The 20,353-nt window shown below is 52.2% G+C and overlaps 2 protein-coding genes across 4 annotated transcripts; both read left to right on the top strand.

The window, feature by feature from the left end:
• Window positions 1-3,088: 3,088 nt before the first annotated feature.
• On the top strand, window positions 3,089-12,845 carry LOC125907462 (uncharacterized). 3 transcript variants are annotated; one of them, XR_007452679.1, is made up of 3 exons: window positions 3,089-3,194; window positions 3,306-3,448; window positions 9,862-12,845. XR_007452679.1 is itself a non-coding variant. In XM_049609950.1 (3 exons), the coding sequence occupies exon 3, from the start codon at window positions 6,215-6,217 to the stop codon at window positions 7,298-7,300; it is 1,086 nt and encodes a 361-aa protein (XP_049465907.1). In that variant the 5' UTR covers window positions 3,089-3,194; window positions 3,306-3,448; window positions 3,522-6,214; the 3' UTR covers window positions 7,301-9,424. The 3 variants fall into 3 exon arrangements, 1 of the variants encoding a protein (XP_049465907.1); XM_049609950.1 differs by lacking the exon at window positions 9,862-12,845 and adding an exon at window positions 3,522-9,424; XR_007452678.1 differs by lacking the exons at window positions 3,089-3,194; window positions 3,306-3,448 and adding an exon at window positions 9,425-9,788.
• Window positions 12,846-17,228: 4,383 nt separating this feature from the next.
• Window positions 17,229-18,825, top strand: LOC125907851 (uncharacterized). The gene is made up of 2 exons (XM_049610834.1): window positions 17,229-17,483; window positions 17,590-18,825. The coding sequence occupies exons 1-2, from the start codon at window positions 17,229-17,231 to the stop codon at window positions 18,823-18,825; spliced, it is 1,491 nt and encodes a 496-aa protein (XP_049466791.1).
• Window positions 18,826-20,353: the final 1,528 nt, after the last annotated feature.

The raw sequence follows: 20,353 nt of genomic DNA, 5'->3' as shown, positions 1-20,353 counted from the left end.
GGCCAAATGCTACACAGGCGCAGCGCCGTGAACTGCTGCGGCAGGAGGACGACCTCGGCAGGACCAGCCCATTTTCGAGCCAGCCGAGGGAATCTCGTACAAGGCGCTATTCGAAAAAATTCGCCTAAACCCGCGCTTGGCCGAGGAGAACAAGGGAGTCCACCAGGGCTACCGCACGTCCCGCGACTTCCTTCGCCTCGAGCTGAAAAAGGACGCAGACGCCGCTGTGTTGCTGCAGCGCATCCAGGAGGAGGTGGGCGATCTGGCCACTGGCCGGATCATCACAGAGATGGCCGAGGTCCTCATCACCAGATTGGACATGCTGGCCAAGAAGAAGGATGTAGAGCGGGGATTGATGCGCGCACTGGAGCGTACAGCGGTGGTAGCTACCACATCCATGAGCGCCGAGATGGTACGCAGCGTGCCCGTGTCCGACTACCACGGCGGGATGCGAATTTTTTGTTGGAAAAACGCATCGTGGTCGGACACTCGGTGTGCTTGGTGCGCAGTGCCCCTAAGCAGCAGCGAAGCGCGGTTCGCTGTTTCCGCTGTCTTGAACGTGACCACACCACAGCGGATTGCCGGGGTGAGGACCGTTCGGGTCTCTGCTTACGCTGTGGAGCTGCCGACCATCGCGCAGCAACGTGTACGAAGGACTCGAAGTTCGTTTGTGGCGGCCCTCATCGTCATCGCCGCCATAACCCTCATCGAATTGCCGCCTCCATACATCCATACATGCCCGTAACGACAATGTTGAACGTCCTGCAGTTCAACGCAAATCACTGTGAGAACGCCCAGGACCTGGCGTTGCACGTGATGACCACCGAGGGTCTCGACGTTCTGCTCTTGTCCGAGGCCTATTGCGTACCGTGCAATAACGGCAACTGGGTGACGGACGAGAGTAATACGGTTGCCATCGTCGTTAACGGCAACCAGCTGCCGATACAACGTATCAGACTCCGGCGATCCAGTCGATGATCGACGACTTCTCTAGGAAGTAGCTACTGGCGACGAGGTCCATTCCGCCGAACCAACAGCTCCTAACGGAACTTCAAGCTGCCAGGGAGAGCCTTCGGAAGGCTATTCGTGTGAGTAAGAACGAGGCGTTCAACTGGTTCTTGCTGACGATCAGGGAGGACGAAACCGGAAACTTTTTCCAGCAGAACTGCGGCGAATTGTCGACGCCTTGTTCCCGGTCCATCCGCCGGTCGAGTGGCCTGATCTCGGAGTTGGCAACATGGCGCCGCTTCGATCGATCGGCCAGACCGGGCTGGAACAAATAGCAGCCAGCATGCACCCGCGGAAGGCTCTTGGGCTGGATGGAGTGCCCAACGCCGCTCTTACGGTAGCTCTCAGGCAGCAACCGGAGCCCTTCCGCCGGGTGTTTCAGGAGTGCCTGGACATGTCCTGCTTTCCACAGCCGTGGAAGAAGCAGCGACTGGTGCTCCTGCCAAAACCAGGCAAATCACCGGGCGAACCGTCGTCTTTTCTTGCCTTCGGTGCCAGCGCTGTGTGCACGCGCAGCGCCCAACGATGCAGCGGAGTCGACAGGGGAGGTTGAGGAAGAGGAGGCCAGTCCTCCAGTGCCACCATTCCCCCCGCGTAGCCGAGGATTGCCTCCCTCCCCGAGAACACTGGAGTCTCCGCCGGCGCAACCACATGCAGCAGCAGTACCGCAGAAGACGTCTGGCCGGCGAACTTGGAGTGGTTCCGCAGGGTCGCCAGCGACGCGGCAGAGGAACTCGAACGGCGTCGGCTCAACAGGCGGCGTAACAGTCGAGAGAGAAGGCAACGGCGGCTGGAACAAGGCAGCACGGAGGTCGAGGCCCAGCCTCCCCCGTGGAACGAGCTGCCGAGTTCCCAGCTTGCCGAAAGAAGATCTGGCCTTACGGAAGACGAGCGTGCGGCCATAACATCGGCGAACATCTTTGCGCGCTGAGAAACACTGGATTACGATACAGACACCCGCTAGGAAATGGACGAAGATTACGACTCACGGCACGAAACAAAATGTCAAGTGATAAGGGAACTTTCCCCTGATGATTCTGGGGACATAAGAAAATGAACTAAAGTATTATCGTTAAAATAAATAGAAAGGCTCAAATGGGCGGATTTCCCAGCGGGGGGAGTCCGTTAGTGGTAACCCCCCGCTGGCAGGAGTGGGTTCTCTTGGTAGCTTAGAAGTATAACCAATAAAGAGAACTCTATGAAATTAAAAAAAAAGCAACGGATGGCGGCATCGCGATGAGCTATGATTGCTCGATACAAAAACGTTATGTTGGAGAGTGTTAGATGAAATAATGCAGCCAGCTGCTCGCGTGCTCTCTCTCTCTCTCTCGTTGCCGGAACGCCTAGGAGATCAGGTCAAGTGAGGCTCGTGAACTAGTGGATAAGCGGCTTCGTGTCGGATTGGGTGCCGGGGTGAATCAAGTTCCTTTAATCGCCTCAGCTGGCTACCACAAGCGACGTGTTGGATTCAAAGATTTGGTATCTTGCTAGCCGAGATCTCCGTTGCATGTACTGTGGGATGGTCGAGATCGCTACACCAGTTTGGACGAGCTGACTTTCGCCACCGAGATACGCGGATCATTCGGCAGTAGCAGTTCATCGCGGTCGTCGATACGTATCCCATCCAGCTGCGTTCATTCGCCTGTGGACTGTAAGGTGCGCATTTTCGTAACTAAGCAGCACTTCTCCAATTAAGGAGAAATAAAAAATCAATTTGTTTGTTAATATTGCACCAAAAAAATGTGGATCATTCTAAGTATTAATCAACGATAGAAAACATTTGAATCGCAATTTAACGAATACAATACAATCGTTCATGTTTAATTATAAAAAAAAAACGATCGTGCAGCTCAAACAGGATACTCATATTTCACACCTGTGCAAGCTGGCGCGAACGATAGCGTGTGGTCTAGAAGCTGTTACTGTTACTGTTACTGAATTTAACACAGAGTTTTTAGATTTAGAATATATTTTTTTAATTGAATCAAACCGGAAGTTCGTTTTTAATTTTACTTTCGAACCTTCGAGCTCGAATTGTTCAGCAAACTGCTATGCTTAACCGGTGGTTACACTCGGCCTTCGCCTTCATTACGTCTTCCGTCAAATTGTCAAACTCGCCTCGTGGCCCACTGTCAAGCTGTCAAGCTGTCTTGTTGTCATAAAAAATGAGGCGTCCTTTTGTAAAGGTAAGTTTTAATATATATATCTTTCGCGAGGTAATTATAATTAAAATTACATTATAAGTGTAATAATTATAGATGATTATTAATTCGTGTTTTAATGTATATTCCATACAGGTAGCTCGTAGCTAATACATGGAAGCTGGTAGCCCTTCAGCAGTGGGAACGGGCTATGTTTCGGCATCCCTCCGGAACGCTACAAACGATCGACAGCACGGTTCTTGTACGTGTTCGGATTGCTGGAATGTTGCTGGTAGCTGGTAGGCTTTCTATCACGTATGAGTATTATTATTTCCTTCGTGTTTTAAAGTGTTTTGTTTTGTTTTTCTTCAGGTTGCTGGTAGCTTCAGCTGCGGGAAGGGCTGTGTTTCCTCATCGTTCCGGTACGCCACGAAGGATCAAAAGCACGGTTCGTGTACGTGTACGTGTGGATTGCTGGAAGGTTGCTGGTAGCTGGTAGCTGGTAACCTTTCAGCAGCGGGAACCTTTCAGCAGCGGGTGTTTCCGCATCCCTCCGGAACGCTACAAACGATCGACAGTGCGGTTTTTTTTATTGTAAAAATAAATAAAAGTAAAATTGTTAGCAGCACGGCTCGTCTTCTTGTTAAAGAAGCGAATGAGCTAGACCTCAAAGTCTTTTTATATAAAAATAAAAAAAGAAAGAAAGAAAAGTCTTTTTGTTCGGATAAATGGGAGGCTTGTCCTCGCCCCTTTTAGGTTGCGATTGGTGGCGCCGTGGCTTCCATATTTTTGGCTAACGGTTAGCGGTTTATTTTAGCATTACATTCATTATATACGATATACGCTATAGTACGGTACCGAGCACAATTGCGTATGTCGAGTTTCACACGTACAGCGGATTCCTATGGAAAGAATAGTTTACACTGCCGGCTTCGAGGGTTGAAATATATCGGCACAAAGGTTCGCATTAATGTATTAGAGTTTGTCTCTAAAATTAATTTAACTGTTTTATACGATTCTTACTGAATTTAACACAGAGTTTTTAGATTGAGAATATATTTTTTTAATTGAATCAAACCGGAAGTTCGTTTTTAATTTTACTTTCGAATCTTCGAGCTCGAATTGTTCAGCAAACTGCTATACCTAAGCGGTGGTTAGACCCGGCCTTCCCAGTGCAGTTGTGCCGCATACTGCAGGACTACTTCGCCGACAGGGAGCTTACGTACGACACGGCGGACGGGCCGGTTACCCGCCGAGTATCGGCAGGTGTTCACAGGGGTCCATATTGGGCCCCACACTGTGGAACATGGTCATCATGTACGACGGAGAGCTAGCCGTAGAGCTCTCTGAGGGCGCCTCCATCGTGGGATTCGCCGACGATCTTGCGATCCTGGCAGCGGGGACAACCCCAGAACACGCCGCTGCAATAGCGAGAAGACGGAGCTGCTGATGATCTCCAGTAAGCGCAGCGGATATCGTAACATCCCGGTTAACATCTGCGGGGTGGAAGTGCGCTCGAAGCGGTCGATCCGTTACTTGGGGGTCATGCTACACGACCACCTATCGTGGCGCCCACACGTCGAGATGGTCGCGGACAAGGCCCTCCGTGTGGTGCGAGCATTCCGCGGTATCATGCGCAACCACAGCGGCCCCCAAGTAAGTAATCGGAAGCTGCTCGCCGCAGTGGCCGCATCCATTATCCGCTACGGCGCACCCGTCTGGGCGGAAGCCACGGACTTGCAGTGGTGCAGGCGGATATTGGATCGCGTGCAGCGCCCCCTGGCCCAGGGCATCACGAGCGCCTTCCACTCCACGAGCTGCGAGGTAGCGGTAGTTTTAGCCGGAGAACTGCCCTACCACCTCTTGGCGAAGGAAGACGCCCGCTGCTACAAACGACAGCAGTCCAGCCCGGACAGTCGCCAGCGACGTGGGCGAATACCACCATCCGCAGCGGAGCTGGAGCGACGACGGCTCAACAGGCGACAGAGGGAGAGACAACGGCGGCTGGAGCAACGGCAAGCGGAGGTCGAGGCTCAGCCTCCCCCGTGGAATGAGCTGCCGAGCTCTCAGCTGGCCGAAAGAAGAAGCAGTCTCACAGACGTCGAGAGAGCGGCCATAACATCGGCAAATACTTCCGCACGTTGAGGAATATTGGAATATGATTTGGAGACACCTGCTAGGAAACGGAAAACGTTAAAGGCTTACGGAACGACATATTTGTTTTGCGAAAAAGGATATCTTCCTCTGATCATTTGGGGAAGTACAAAAACTAAGTGAACTAAAATACTATAGTTAAAATAAAGAGAAAAGCCCAAATGGGCCGAATTCCCGGCGGGGGGGAGTCCGTTAGTGGTAACCCCCCGCTGGTAGGAGCGGGTTTTCTTGGTAGCAGTTAGTAACACCAATAAAGATAACCCAATGAATTTAAAAAAAAATGGATGACGGAGTATTGATTGGGTAGCCGACGGGTGAAGTCACATGGAAACACGCTCCGTAAACATTTCGAAAAAAAGTGTGAAAAACGGCCTTGGATCGCGTTTTACTATAAGTTGGTGTTATCCAGCGGAAAAACGACTTGGACTCTAGAATTTGGACCTTTTCGACGGAAAAAACCGGCACGAAAGCAGAAAATTACACCAGTGACGGAGCCTCATCTATCCGTTTGGTTGGCTAGCGTGGTGCCATCTTTTATCTGCAAGAGGAAGGATATATTGCTGCCACCTGCGAGTTGACAGCGAATGCTGGAAGCCCAAACCGGGGCGACCGGCCAGATAAAAGCTAGTCAGGTAGAGGTGATGGTTACAAAACCTTGCGAGCGACAATGGATCGCAGCTTGAGACCTCGGCCGCCGTCCGTCGACTGCAGTTTGGGAGCGGTCCCAAAAAAGACCGCAGTGTCAACAAAGATCGACACAGGACGAACGTCCATGATTGCCAAAATCAATGAAGAGAAGGAGATTCGCCTGCATCTCATGTTACAGGCGGAGAAGGCCGAAAAGGCCGAATTGATGAAAACGGTGGCAAGCCTTCAGGCCACAATCGAGGGCCTGCAGAAGCAGCCGGCGGATGCCCAGCAGGCCAGGCTTGCTGCCGAAATCGAAGCAAAAAAGGAGCGGGACGCCATGCTGGCCGAGATCCGCGATCTGGGGCAGCAACTGCGCCAGGAGCTCTGCTGGCAACGTGGACAACAGCAGCGGCCAAATGCTACACAGGCGCAGCGCCGTGAACTGCTGCGGCAGGAGGACGACCTCGGCAGGACCAGCCCATTTTCGAGCCAGCCGAGGGAATCTCGTACAAGGCGCTATTCGAAAAAATTCGCCTAAACCCGCGCTTGGCCGAGGAGAACAAGGGAGTCCATCAGGGCTACCGCACGTCCCGCGACTTCCTTCGCCTCGAGCTGAAAAAGGACGCAGACGCCGCTGTGTTGCTGCAGCGCATCCAGGAGGAGGTGGGCGATCTGGCCACTGGCCGGATCATCACAGAGATGGCCGAGGTCCTCATCACCAGATTGGACATGCTGGCCAAGAAGAAGGATGTAGAGCGGGGATTGATGCGCGCACTGGAGCGTACAGCGGTGGTAGCTACCACATCCATGGGCGCCGAGATGGTACGCAGCGTGCCCGTGTCCGACTACCACGGCGGGATGCGAATTTTTTGTTGGAAAAACGCATCGTGGTCGGACACTCGGTGTGCTTGGTGCGCAGTGCCCCTAAGCAGCAGCGAAGCACGGTTCGCTGTTTCCGCTGTCTTGAACGTGGCCACACCACAACGGATTGCCAGGGTGAGGACCGTTCGGGTCTCTGCTTACGCTGTGGAGCTGCCGACCATCGCGCAGCAACGTGCACGAAGGACCCGAAGTGCATCGTTTGTGGCGGCCCTCACCGAATCGCCGCTTCCATACATCCATATATGCCCCTAACGACAATGTTGAACGTCCTGCAGTTCAACGCAAATCACTGTGAGAACGCCCAGGACCTGGCGTTGCACGTGATGACCACCGAGGGTCTCGACGTTCTGCTCTTGTCCGAGCCCTATTGCGTACCGTGCAATAACAGCAACTGGGTGACGGACGAGAGTAATACGGTTGCCATCGTCGTTAACGGCAACCAGCTGCCGATACAACGTATCAGACTCCGGCGATCCAGTCGATGATCGACGACTTCTCCAGGAAGTAGCAACTGGCGACGAGGTCCATTCCGCCGAACCAACAGCTCCTAACGGAACTTCAAGCTGCCAGGGAGAGCCTTCTGAAGGCTATTCGTGTGAGTAAGAAAGAGGCGTTCGACTGGTTCTTGCTGACGATCAGGGAGGACGAAACCGGAAACTTTTTCCAGCAGAACTGCGGCGAATTGTCGACGCCTTGTTCCCGGTCCATCCGCCGGTCGAGTGGCCTGATCTCGGAGTTGGCAACATGGCGCCGCTTCGATCGATCGGCCAGACCGGGCTGGAACAAATAGCAGCCAGCATGCACCCGCGGAAGGCTCTTGGGCTGGATGGAGTGCCCAACGCCGCTCTTACGGCAGCTCTCAGGCAGCAACCGGAGCCCTTCCGCCGGGTGTTTCAGGAGTGCCTGGACATGTCCTGCTTTCCACAGCCGTGGAAGAAGCAGCGACTGGTGCTCCTGCCAAAACCAGGCAAATCACCGGGCGAACCGTCGTCTTTTCTTGCCTTCGGTGCCAGCGCTGTGTGCACGCGCAGCGCCCAACGATGCAGCGGAGTCGACAGGGGAGGTTGAGGAAGAGGAGGCCAGTCCTCCAGTGCCACCAATCCCCCCGCGTAGCCGAGGATTGCCTCCCTCCCCGAGAACACTGGAGTCTCCGCCGGCGCAACGACATGCAGCAGAAGTACCGCAGAAGACGTCTGGCCGGCGAACTTGGAGTGGTTCCGCAGGGTCGCCAGCGACGCGGCAGAGTACCACCTTCCGCAGAGGAACTCGAAAGGCGTCGGCTCAACAGGCGGCGTAACAGTCGAGAGAGAAGGCAACGGCGGCTGGAACAAGGCAGCACGGAGGTCGAGGCCCAGCCTCCCCCGTGGAACGAGCTGCCGAGTTCCCAGCTTGCCGAAAGAAGATCTGGCCTTACGGAAGACGAGCGTGCGGCCATAACATCGGCGAACATCTTTGCGCGCTGAGAAACACTGGATTACGATACAGACACCCGCTAGGAAATGGACGAAGATTACGACTCACGGCACGAAACAAAATGTCAAGTGATAAGGGAACTTTCCCCTGATGATTCTGGGGACATAAGAAAATGAACTAAAGTATTATCGTTAAAATAAATAGAAAGGCTCAAATGGGCGGATTTCCCAGCGGGGGGAGTCCGTTAGTGGTAACCCCCCGCTGGCAGGAGTGGGTTCTCTTGGTAGCTTAGAAGTATAACCAATAAAGAGAACTCTATGAAATTAAAAAAAAAAGCAACGGATGGCGGCATCGCGATGAGCTATGATTGCTCGATACAAAAACGTTATGTTGGAGAGTGTTAGATGAAATAATGCAGCCAGCTGCTCGCGTGCTCTCTCTCTCTCTCTCGTTGCCGGAACGCCTAGGAGATCAGGTCAAGTGAGGCTCGTGAACTAGTGGATAAGCGGCTTCGTGTCGGATTGGGTGCCGGGGTGAATCAAGTTCCTTTAATCGCCTCAGCTGGCTACCACAAGCGACGTGTTGGATTCAAAGATTTTGTATCTTGCTAGCCGAGATCTCCGTTGCATGTACTGTGGGATGGTCGAGATCGCTACACCAGTTTGGACGAGCTGACTTTCGCCACCGAGATACGCGGATCATTCGGCAGTAGCAGTTCATCGCGGTCGTCGATACGTATCCCATCCAGCTGCGTTCATTCGCCTGTGGACTGTAAGGTGCGCATTTTCGTAACTAAGCAGCACTTCTCCAATTAAGGAGAAATAAAAAATCAATTTGTTTGTTAATATTGCACCAAAAAAATGTGGATCATTCTAAGTATTAATCAACGATAGAAAACATTTGAATCGCAATTTAACGAATACAATACAATCGTTCATGTTTAATTATAAAAAAAAAACGATCGTGCAGCTCAAACAGGATACTCATATTTCACACCTGTGCAAGCTGGCGCGAACGATAGCGTGTGGTCTAGAAGCTGTTACTGTTACTGTTACTGAATTTAACACAGAGTTTTTAGATTTAGAATATATTTTTTTAATTGAATCAAACCGGAAGTTCGTTTTTAATTTTACTTTCGAACCTTCGAGCTCGAATTGTTCAGCAAACTGCTATGCTTAACCGGTGGTTACACTCGGCCTTCGCCTTCATTACGTCTTCCGTCAAATTGTCAAACTCGCCTCGTGGCCCACTGTCAAGCTGTCAAGCTGTCTTGTTGTCATAAAAAATGAGGCGTCCTTTTGTAAAGGTAAGTTTTAATATATATATCTTTCGCGAGGTAATTATAATTAAAATTACATTATAAGTGTAATAATTATAGATGATTATTAATTCGTGTTTTAATGTATATTCCATACAGGTAGCTCGTAGCTAATACATGGAAGCTGGTAGCCCTTCAGCAGTGGGAACGGGCTATGTTTCGGCATCCCTCCGGAACGCTACAAACGATCGACAGCACGGTTCTTGTACGTGTTCGGATTGCTGGAATGTTGCTGGTAGCTGGTAGGCTTTCTATCACGTATGAGTATTATTATTTCCTTCGTGTTTTAAAGTGTTTTGTTTTGTTTTTCTTCAGGTTGCTGGTAGCTTCAGCTGCGGGAAGGGCTGTGTTTCCTCATCGTTCCGGTACGCCACGAAGGATCAAAAGCACGGTTCGTGTACGTGTACGTGTGGATTGCTGGAAGGTTGCTGGTAGCTGGTAGCTGGTAACCTTTCAGCAGCGGGAACCTTTCAGCAGCGGGTGTTTCCGCATCCCTCCGGAACGCTACAAACGATCGACAGTGCGGTTTTTTTTATTGTAAAAATAAATAAAAGTAAAATTGTTAGCAGCACGGCTCGTCTTCTTGTTAAAGAAGCGAATGAGCTAGACCTCAAAGTCTTTTTATATAAAAATAAAAAAAGAAAGAAAGAAAAGTCTTTTTGTTCGGATAAATGGGAGGCTTGTCCTCGCCCCTTTTAGGTTGCGATTGGTGGCGCCGTGGCTTCCATATTTTTGGCTAACGGTTAGCGGTTTATTTTAGCATTACATTCATTATATACGATATACGCTATAGTACGGTACCGAGCACAATTGCGTATGTCGAGTTTCACACGTACAGCGGATTCCTATGGAAAGAATAGTTTACACTGCCGGCTTCGAGGGTTGAAATATATCGGCACAAAGGTTCGCATTAATGTATTAGAGTTTGTCTCTAAAATTAATTTAACTGTTTTATACGATTCTTACTGAATTTAACACAGAGTTTTTAGATTGAGAATATATTTTTTTAATTGAATCAAACCGGAAGTTCGTTTTTAATTTTACTTTCGAATCTTCGAGCTCGAATTGTTCAGCAAACTGCTATACCTAAGCGGTGGTTAGACCCGGCCTTCCCAGTGCAGTTGTGCCGCATACTGCAGGACTACTTCGCCGACAGGGAGCTTACGTACGACACGGCGGACGGGCCGGTTACCCGCCGAGTATCGGCAGGTGTTCACAGGGGTCCATATTGGGCCCCACACTGTGGAACATGGTCATCATGTACGACGGAGAGCTAGCCGTAGAGCTCTCTGAGGGCGCCTCCATCGTGGGATTCGCCGACGATCTTGCGATCCTGGCAGCGGGGACAACCCCAGAACACGCCGCTGCAATAGCGAGAAGACGGAGCTGCTGATGATCTCCAGTAAGCGCAGCGGATATCGTAACATCCCGGTTAACATCTGCGGGGTGGAAGTGCGCTCGAAGCGGTCGATCCGTTACTTGGGGGTCATGCTACACGACCACCTATCGTGGCGCCCACACGTCGAGATGGTCGCGGACAAGGCCCTCCGTGTGGTGCGAGCATTCCGCGGTATCATGCGCAACCACAGCGGCCCCCAAGTAAGTAATCGGAAGCTGCTCGCCGCAGTGGCCGCATCCATTATCCGCTACGGCGCACCCGTCTGGGCGGAAGCCACGGACTTGCAGTGGTGCAGGCGGATATTGGATCGCGTGCAGCGCCCCCTGGCCCAGGGCATCACGAGCGCCTTCCACTCCACGAGCTGCGAGGTAGCGGTAGTTTTAGCCGGAGAACTGCCCTACCACCTCTTGGCGAAGGAAGACGCCCGCTGCTACAAACGACAGCAGTCCAGCCCGGACAGTCGCCAGCGACGTGGGCGAATACCACCATCCGCAGCGGAGCTGGAGCGACGACGGCTCAACAGGCGACAGAGGGAGAGACAACGGCGGCTGGAGCAACGGCAAGCGGAGGTCGAGGCTCAGCCTCCCCCGTGGAATGAGCTGCCGAGCTCTCAGCTGGCCGAAAGAAGAAGCAGTCTCACAGACGTCGAGAGAGCGGCCATAACATCGGCAAATACTTCCGCACGTTGAGGAATATTGGAATATGATTTGGAGACACCTGCTAGGAAACGGAAAACGTTAAAGGCTTACGGAACGACATATTTGTTTTGCGAAAAAGGATATCTTCCTCTGATCATTTGGGGAAGTACAAAAACTAAGTGAACTAAAATACTATAGTTAAAATAAAGAGAAAAGCCCAAATGGGCCGAATTCCCGGCGGGGGGGAGTCCGTTAGTGGTAACCCCCCGCTGGTAGGAGCGGGTTTTCTTGGTAGCAGTTAGTAACACCAATAAAGATAACCCAATGAATTTAAAAAAAAATGGATGACGGAGTATTGATTGGGTAGCCGACGGGTGAAGTCACATGGAAACACGCTCCGTAAACATTTCGAAAAAAAGTGTGAAAAACGGCCTTGGATCGCGTTTTACTATAAGTTGGTGTTATCCAGCGGAAAAACGACTTGGACTCTAGAATTTGGACCTTTTCGACGGAAAAAACCGGCACGAAAGCAGAAAATTACACCAGTGACGGAGCCTCATCTATCCGTTTGGTTGGCTAGCGTGGTGCCATCTTTTATCTGCAAGAGGAAGGATATATTGCTGCCACCTGCGAGTTGACAGCGAATGCTGGAAGCCCAAACCGGGGCGACCGGCCAGATAAAAGCTAGTCAGGTAGAGGTGATGGTTACAAAACCTTGCGAGCGACAATGGATCGCAGCTTGAGACCTCGGCCGCCGTCCGTCGACTGCAGTTTGGGAGCGGTCCCAAAAAAGACCGCAGTGTCAACAAAGATCGACACAGGACGAACGTCCATGATTGCCAAAATCAATGAAGAGAAGGAGATTCGCCTGCATCTCATGTTACAGGCGGAGAAGGCCGAAAAGGCCGAATTGATGAAAACGGTGGCAAGCCTTCAGGCCACAATCGAGGGCCTGCAGAAGCAGCCGGCGGATGCCCAGCAGGCCAGGCTTGCTGCCGAAATCGAAGCAAAAAAGGAGCGGGACGCCATGCTGGCCGAGATCCGCGATCTGGGGCAGCAACTGCGCCAGGAGCTCTGCTGGCAACGTGGACAACAGCAGCGGCCAAATGCTACACAGGCGCAGCGCCGTGAACTGCTGCGGCAGGAGGACGACCTCGGCAGGACCAGCCCATTTTCGAGCCAGCCGAGGGAATCTCGTACAAGGCGCTATTCGAAAAAATTCGCCTAAACCCGCGCTTGGCCGAGGAGAACAAGGGAGTCCACCAGGGACTTCCTTCGCCTCGAGCTGAAAAAGGACGCAGACGCCGCTGTGTTGCTGCAGCGCATCCAGGAGGAGGTGGGCGATCTGGCCACTGACCGGATCATCACAGAGATGGCCGAGGTCCTCATCACCAGATTGGACATGCTGGCCAAGAAGAAGGATTTAGAGCGGGGATTGATGCGCGCACTGGAGCGTACAGCGGTAGTAGCTACCACATCCATGAGCGCCGAGATGGTATGCAGCGTGCCCGTGTCCGACTACCACGGCGGGATGCGAATTTTTTGTTGGAAAAACGCATCGTGGTCGGACACTCGGTGTGCTTGGTGCGCAGTGCCCCTAAGCAGCAGCGAAGCGCGGTTCGCTGTTTCCGCTGTCTTGAACGTGGCCACACCACAGCGGATTGCCAGGGTGAGGACCGTTCGGGTCTCTGCTTACGCTGTGGAGCTGCCGACCATCGCGCAGCAACGTGCACGAAGGACCCGAAGTGCATCGTTTGTGGCGGCCCTCACCGAATCGCCGCTTCCATACATCCATATATGCCCCTAACGACAATGTTGAACGTCCTGCAGTTCAACGCAAATCACTGTGAGAACGCCCAGGACCTGGCGTTGCACGTGATGACACATGATGACCACCGAGGGTCTCGACGTTCTGCTCTTGTCCGAGCCCTATTGCGTACCGTGCAATAACAGCAACTGGGTGACGGACGAGAGTAATCGTCGTTAACGGCAACCGGCTGCCGATACAACGTATCAGACTCCGGCGATCCAGTCGATGATCGACGACTTCTCCAGGAAGTAGCTACTGGCGACGAGGTCCATTCCGCCGAACCAACAGCTCCTAACGGAACTTCAAGCTGCCAGGGAGAGCCTTCTGAAGGCTATTCGTGTGAGTAAGAACGAGGCGTTCGACTGGTTCTTGCTGACGATCAGGGAGGACGAAACCGGAAACTTTTTCCAGCAGAACTGCGGCGAATTGTCGACGCCTTGTTCCCGGTCCATCCGCCGGTCGAGTGGCCTGATCTCGGAGTTGGCAACATGGCGCCGCTTCGATCGATCGGCCAGACCGGGCTGGAACAAATAGCAGCCAGCATGCACCCGCGGAAGGCTCTTGGGCTGGATGGAGTGCCCAACGCCGCTCTTACGGTAGCTCTCAGGCAGCAACCGGAGCCCTTCCGCCGGGTGTTTCAGGAGTGCCTGGACATGTCCTGCTTTCCACAGCCGTGGAAGAAGCAGCGACTGGTGCTCCTGCCAAAACCAGGCAAATCACCGGGCGAACCGTCGTCTTTGCTTGCCTTCGGTGCCAGCGCTGTGTGCACGCGCAGCGCCCAACGATGCAGCGGAGTCGACAGGGGAGGTTGAGGAAGAGGAGGCCAGTCCTCCAGTGCCACCAATCCCCCCGCGTAGCCGAGGATTGCCTCCCTCCCCGAGAACACTGGAGTCTCCGCCGGCGCAACGACATGCAGCAGAAGTACCGCAGAAGACGTCTGGCCGGCGAACTTGGAGTGGTTCCGCAGGGTCGCCAGCGACGCGGCAGAGGAACTCGAACGGCGTCGGCTCAACAGGCGGCGTAACAGTCGAGAGAGAAGGCAACGGCGGCTGGAACAAGGCAGCACGGAGGTCGAGGCTCAGCCTCCCCCGTGGAACGAGCTGCCGAGTTCCCGGCTTGCCGAAAGAAGATCTGGCCTTACGGAAGACGAGCGTGCGGCCATAACATCGGCGAACATCTTTGCGCGCTGAGAAACACGGGATTACGATACAGACACCCGCTAGGAAATGGACGAAGATTACGACTCACGGCACGAAACAAAATGTCAAGTGATAAGGGAACTTTCCCCTGATGATTCTGGGGACATAAGAAAATGAACTAAAGTATTATCGTTAAAATAAATAGAAAGGCTCAAATGGGCGGATTTCCCAGCGGGGGGAGTCCGTTAGTGGTAACCCCCCGCTGGCAGGAGTGGGTTCTCTTGGTAGCTTAGAAGTATAACCAATAAAGAGAACTCTATGAAATTAAAAAAAAAGCAACGGATGGCGGCATCGCGATGAGCTATGATTGCTCGATACAAAAACGTTATGTTGGAGAGTGTTAGATGAAATAATGCAGCCAGCTGCTCGCGTGCTCTCTCTCTCTCTCTCTCTCGTTGCCGGAACGTCTAGGAGATCAGGTCAAGTGAGGCTCGTGAACTAGTGGATAAGCGGCTTCGTGTCGGATTGGGTGCCGGGGTGAATCAAGTTCCTTTAATCGCCTCAGCTGGCTACCACAAGCGACGTGTTGGATTCAAAGATTTTGTATCTTGCTAGCCGAGATCTCCGTTGCATGTACTGTGGGATGGTCGAGATCGCTACACCAGTTTGGACGAGCTGACTTTCGCCACCGAGATACGCGGATCATCCAGCAGTAGCAGTTAATCGTGGTCGTCGATAGGTATCCCATCCAGCTGCGTTCATTCGCGTGTGGACTGTAAGGTGCGCGCTTTCGTGCCGGTCGAGATCTCCGTTGCATGTACTGTGGGATGGTCGAGATCGCTACACCAGTTTGGACGAGCTGACCTCTACCACCGAGCTCACGGATCACTCAGCAGCTGCAGTTCATCGCGGTCGTCGATACGTATCCCATCCAGCTGCGTTCATTCGCCTGTGGACTGTAAGGTGCGCATTTTCGTAACTAAGCAGCACTTCTCCAATTAAGGAGAAATAAAAAATCAATTTGTTTGTTAATATTGCACCAAAAAAATGTGGATCATTCTAAGTATTAGTCAACGATAGAAAACATTTGAATCGCAATTAAACGAATACAATACAATCGTTCATGTTTAATTATAAGAAAAAAATAAAAAATTATTACACCCACACATTCCACAGAGACGAATGCTAACAGTTCACTTATAGTACGATCGTGTAGCTCAAACAGGATACTCATATTTCACACTCTAGGAAATAGGAAAGCAATCTTACGCCGCAAACGTTACAACCACCATCAGATTGAGAGCCTTAACTGTGCGTTTTCTTCCTCGCATTTTTCGATTTACATTTCGGATAACGTCTTCAACAATTTTGGGTGAGTCAAGTTCCTTTAATCGCCTCAGCTGGCTACCACAAGCGACGTGTTGGATTCAAAGATTTAGTATCTTGCTAGCCGAGATCTCCGTTGCATGTACTGTGGGATGGTCGAGATCGCTACACCAGTTTGGACGAGCTGACTTTCGCCACCGAGATACGCGGATCATTCGGCAGTAGCAGTTCATCTTAGTCGTCGATACGTATCCCATCCAGCTGCGTTCATTCGCGTGTGGACTGTAAGGTGCGCGCTTTCGTGCCGGTCGAGATCTCCGTTGCATGTACTGTGGGATGGTCGAGATCGCTACACCAGTTTGGACGAGCTGACTTTCGCCAAGTATCCCATCCAGCGATACGTATCCCATCCAGCTGCGTTCATTCGCGTGTGGACTGTAAGGTGCGCGATTTCGTGCCGGTCGAGATCTCCGTTGCATGTACTGTGGGATGGTCGAGATCGCTACACCAGTTTGGACGAGCTGACCTGTACCACCGAGCTCACGGATCACTCAGCAGCTGCAGTTCATCGCGGTCGTCGATAGGTATCCCATCCAGCTGCGTTCATTCGCGTGTGGACTGTAAGGTGCGCGTTTTCGTGCTATCGTGAGCGAGGCTCGGGATTTGGATAACGTCACAACTACCTCCACAACCGTGTTGTACGCAACAGCAAAGGAGGCCGTGGACCAGGAACAACGATGGATGCAACAACACGGTCTGGAGTTAGCCCTGGTAAATACTGAAACCGTCCTGATGACGGTGATTTCCTAACGAATCCTTACGAAGTCAACATCAACATTCTGACTTGCATCTCTTCCGATCGATGCAACATGATGTAGGTGAGCATCACTCTCCAATTACGGAGAAATAAAAAGATCAATTTGTTTATTTGCATTATAAGAAAAAATGGGGGTCGTCCTAGGGATTAATCAACGATGGAAAACATTTGAATCGCATCACCAAACACGAAAATATGTATAAGCCACTTCTTAGTGGATCCAAACCTCCCGGTGGTTGCAGTTGTTCGATGCATTCATTTTCGTATCTTTATATGCATTTAAAAAACTCTATAAAATTAAACTAGGCAACAAGTTAGGTAAAATGTATGACCTAAATGACCTACAGAAGCGAAAGTGTTTGCAAAGGATCCAATCAGCAACTGCCGGGATATGAAACCCCGAAACGTACTAAAAGCAGATTCTGGGGGAAAACATGGTTGATAAGATCAAACTTCAAGGACCGAAGGGCACCACTAGAAGCAGAGCTTGTGGACAACACCGGAGCACGCAGCAGCGATTGCGGAGGAAGCAGTGGCAGCAGTCAACAGCTGGATGGTGCAGCATCATCTCTCCCTGGCACCGGAGAAGACGGAGCTGCTGATGGTGTCGAGCAAGCGCAGCGGGTATAAAAACATTCCGGTGAACATCTGTGGAGTGGAAGTGCGCTCGAAGCGGTCGATCCGCTACTTGGGGGTCATGCTACACGACCACCTGTCGTGGCGCCCACACGTTGAGATGGTCGCGGACAAGGCCCTCCGTGTGGTGCGAGCATTGCGCGGTATCATGCGCAACCACAGCGGCCCCCAAGTAAGTAATCGGAAGCTGCTCGCCGCAGTGGCCGCATCCATTATCCGCCGTCTGGGCGGAAGCCTCGGACCTACAGTGGTGCAGGCGGATATTGGATCGCGTGCAGCGCCCCCTGGCCCAGGGCATCACGAGCGCCTTCCACTCCACGAGCTGCGAGGTAGCGGTGGTTTTAGCCGGAGAACTGCCCTACCACCTCCTGGTGAAGGAAGACGCCCGCTGCTACAACCGACTGCAGTTAAGCCCGGACAGCAGTCGAGAGGCGATTCGCCAGGAGGAAAAGGAGTCATCGCAGCAGCTGTGGCAGCAACAGTGGGACGACGAGGCGGCGCATAACACCAGCCGCTATTTACGTTGGGCCCACCGACAAGTGCCAGACGTGCGCCTGTGGACGGGACGGAAGCACGGGGAGGTAGACTTCTACCTCTCGCAGGTATTGAGTGGACACGCCTTCGTCCACGAATTCCTGCACGTGTTCGGGTTCGCTCCGTCCCCGGACTGTCCCAGGTGCGCAGGGTCGGTCGAGTCGGTGGCCCACGTACTCTTCGAGTGTCCCCGCTTCGCGGATGTTCGGGCAGAACTGTTGAACGGCGTCGACGAGGACAACCTCGGTAGTCGTCTGCTGGAGAGCGCGGAGTCGTGGGACCGCATCCAGCAAGCGGCTCGGCGGATCCTCTCCGTGCTGCAGGAGGACTGGCGGCAGGAGCAGCTTACCTTGGCAGTCGCTGAGGCTGCTCAGCCAGATCCAGCAGCCAGCCCGCCCGAGGACATGGCGGAGGCAGAGCGGAGACTGCTGAGGCGACGAGAGGTGCGCAACCGCAGCGCCCGGCGAATGCGGCAGCGGCGTCGACAGGAGCGGCTCGGCGAGAACGAGGTCGTCCCGGCAATCATGGCACGCGCAGCGGCCTCCGACGCAGCGGCGAATGACGCAGTGGAGCCGACAGGGGAGGTCGAGGAGGAGGAGGCCAGCCCTCCAGCGCCAACAATCCCCCCGCGCAGCCGGGGATTGCCTCCCTCCCCACGCACATTGGAGATGCGGCGTCTTCGGCGCAACTTCATGCAGCTCCAGTACCGGAGAAGGCGTCGGGCCGGAGAGCTGGGAGACGTCCCACAGGGTCGACAGAGGCGTAGGCGAATTCCACCATCCGCAGCGGAGCTGGAGCGGAGGCGGCTCAACCGGCGACAGAGGGGGCGACTACGGCGGCAGGAGCAACGGCAAGCGGAGGTCGAGGCTCAGCCTCCCCCGTGGGACGAGCTACCGAGCTCTCAGTTGGCCGAAAGGAGAGCGGGCCTAACGGAGGACGAGCGTGCTGCCGTCACATCGGCGAACACTTCGGCACGCTGAGTAGTATCGTAATATGATTTGATTTGGAGACACCCGCCAGGAAACGGAAAATGCTAAAGGCTTACGGAACAGCACTTATGTTTGCGCAAAAGGATATCTTCCTTTGACCATTTTGGGAAAATATGAAAACCGAGCGAATTAAACTATTATAGTTGTAATAAAGAGAAAGGCCCAAATGGGCGGAATTCCCGGCGGGGGGGAGTCCGTTAGTGGTAACCCCCCGCCGGTAGGAGCGGGGTTCTTTCGGGAAGTACTACATTCAAAATAAAGAACTCTATAAGAATTTAAAAAAAAAAAAGAAGCAGAGCTTGTTGGATATAAATTATTTATATTAATTTTTTTACAGGGATTCATATTGCTCGAAACAGTGATGGTCGCTAATAAAACGAAAGAAAACAAAAATCTGCGTGACACAGCAACGAGTAGTAGTGAAGTTGGTGAGAACGAAAGCAACGAAACGGTACCGACAAACCCTGCGACAGTGGCAGTTGTGCAAGATCTTATACAACGACCACGACCTGTTGGTGCACCAACAACGCCCTACAAGTATGCGTGGATAAACGCCAGTGCAGTTCATTCAATAGAGCGCGAGGAAACCTAACCTTGTTCAACGCTGTCTCATTTTAGGACTCATATACCTCAGCTAGGGTGTTTATATTCAAGCTTCCTTAATGGTGATGATATCGACTCCCGCACGTACTTCTTGTCTCTATTAAATCTGCTGTTCGCTCGTTCTCGTACTTTACGGTCCAATTTTGATATCCGTACATCACGCACCCGTATTGTATTGTAACGTACTAGGTCATCCTATGCCACGTATGTGCCTTGAGTTCAATGAAGTGTTAGAGTTGTTCTTATTCTGTGAATCTACAACTGTGTTTGAAGAGAGATAGATTGCGCTTGCGTTAGGTGTAATGTGTGTAATGTTATTTCTATAAGAACTATAAGTTGTTCGATAAGACTTGATCTTCTTCGGAGTTTATAATATATATAAGTATCTGTTGCCCGGACGCCGAGATATAAGCAAATATAAGCAAAAATAAACTGGAGAGACCGAAACAATTTGCTTAGTAATAGCCATCGCTTGTCACTATTAGGATTGGAAACGCTAGCAAGGAAGGGAAAACACGCACAAGCTATATTTATAGCAGGGTTATTATGTGGGGCAATAGATGTCGACATCATCGCTGGTTCAGTGGACAAGCACATACCACAAACCATACCGCTTTTCGGTACAGATTGGGTATAGATTGGACTCTTCGTCTATCACGCGGACGGCTCTTCACGTGGAACTCTACGAACATTTTGGCACTTTCGGCCGCAAACTTTGCCGACCGCTGTTCTACACCATCAGAAGATGACATTTAATGCTCACAACAAATAAATGTAAGTAAAAGCTACCAACATGCTAGGTTATCTTCGTCGGCATTTGATAGAGTTCATCGAACCTATCGGTTTGATCACAGTGTTCGAACGGCAAGTCGAACGGCAGATGACGACGGAGGAAAATTGAACAAAGTTGTGACCA

The sequence above is a fragment of the Anopheles coluzzii genome, chromosome X, assembly GCF_943734685.1.
Source record: "Anopheles coluzzii chromosome X, AcolN3, whole genome shotgun sequence".
NCBI classification, from domain to species: Eukaryota; Metazoa; Arthropoda; class Insecta; order Diptera; family Culicidae; genus Anopheles; species Anopheles coluzzii.
Note: the sequence above shows the minus strand (reverse complement) of the source record. Positions and strands in the feature narration are given on the sequence as shown.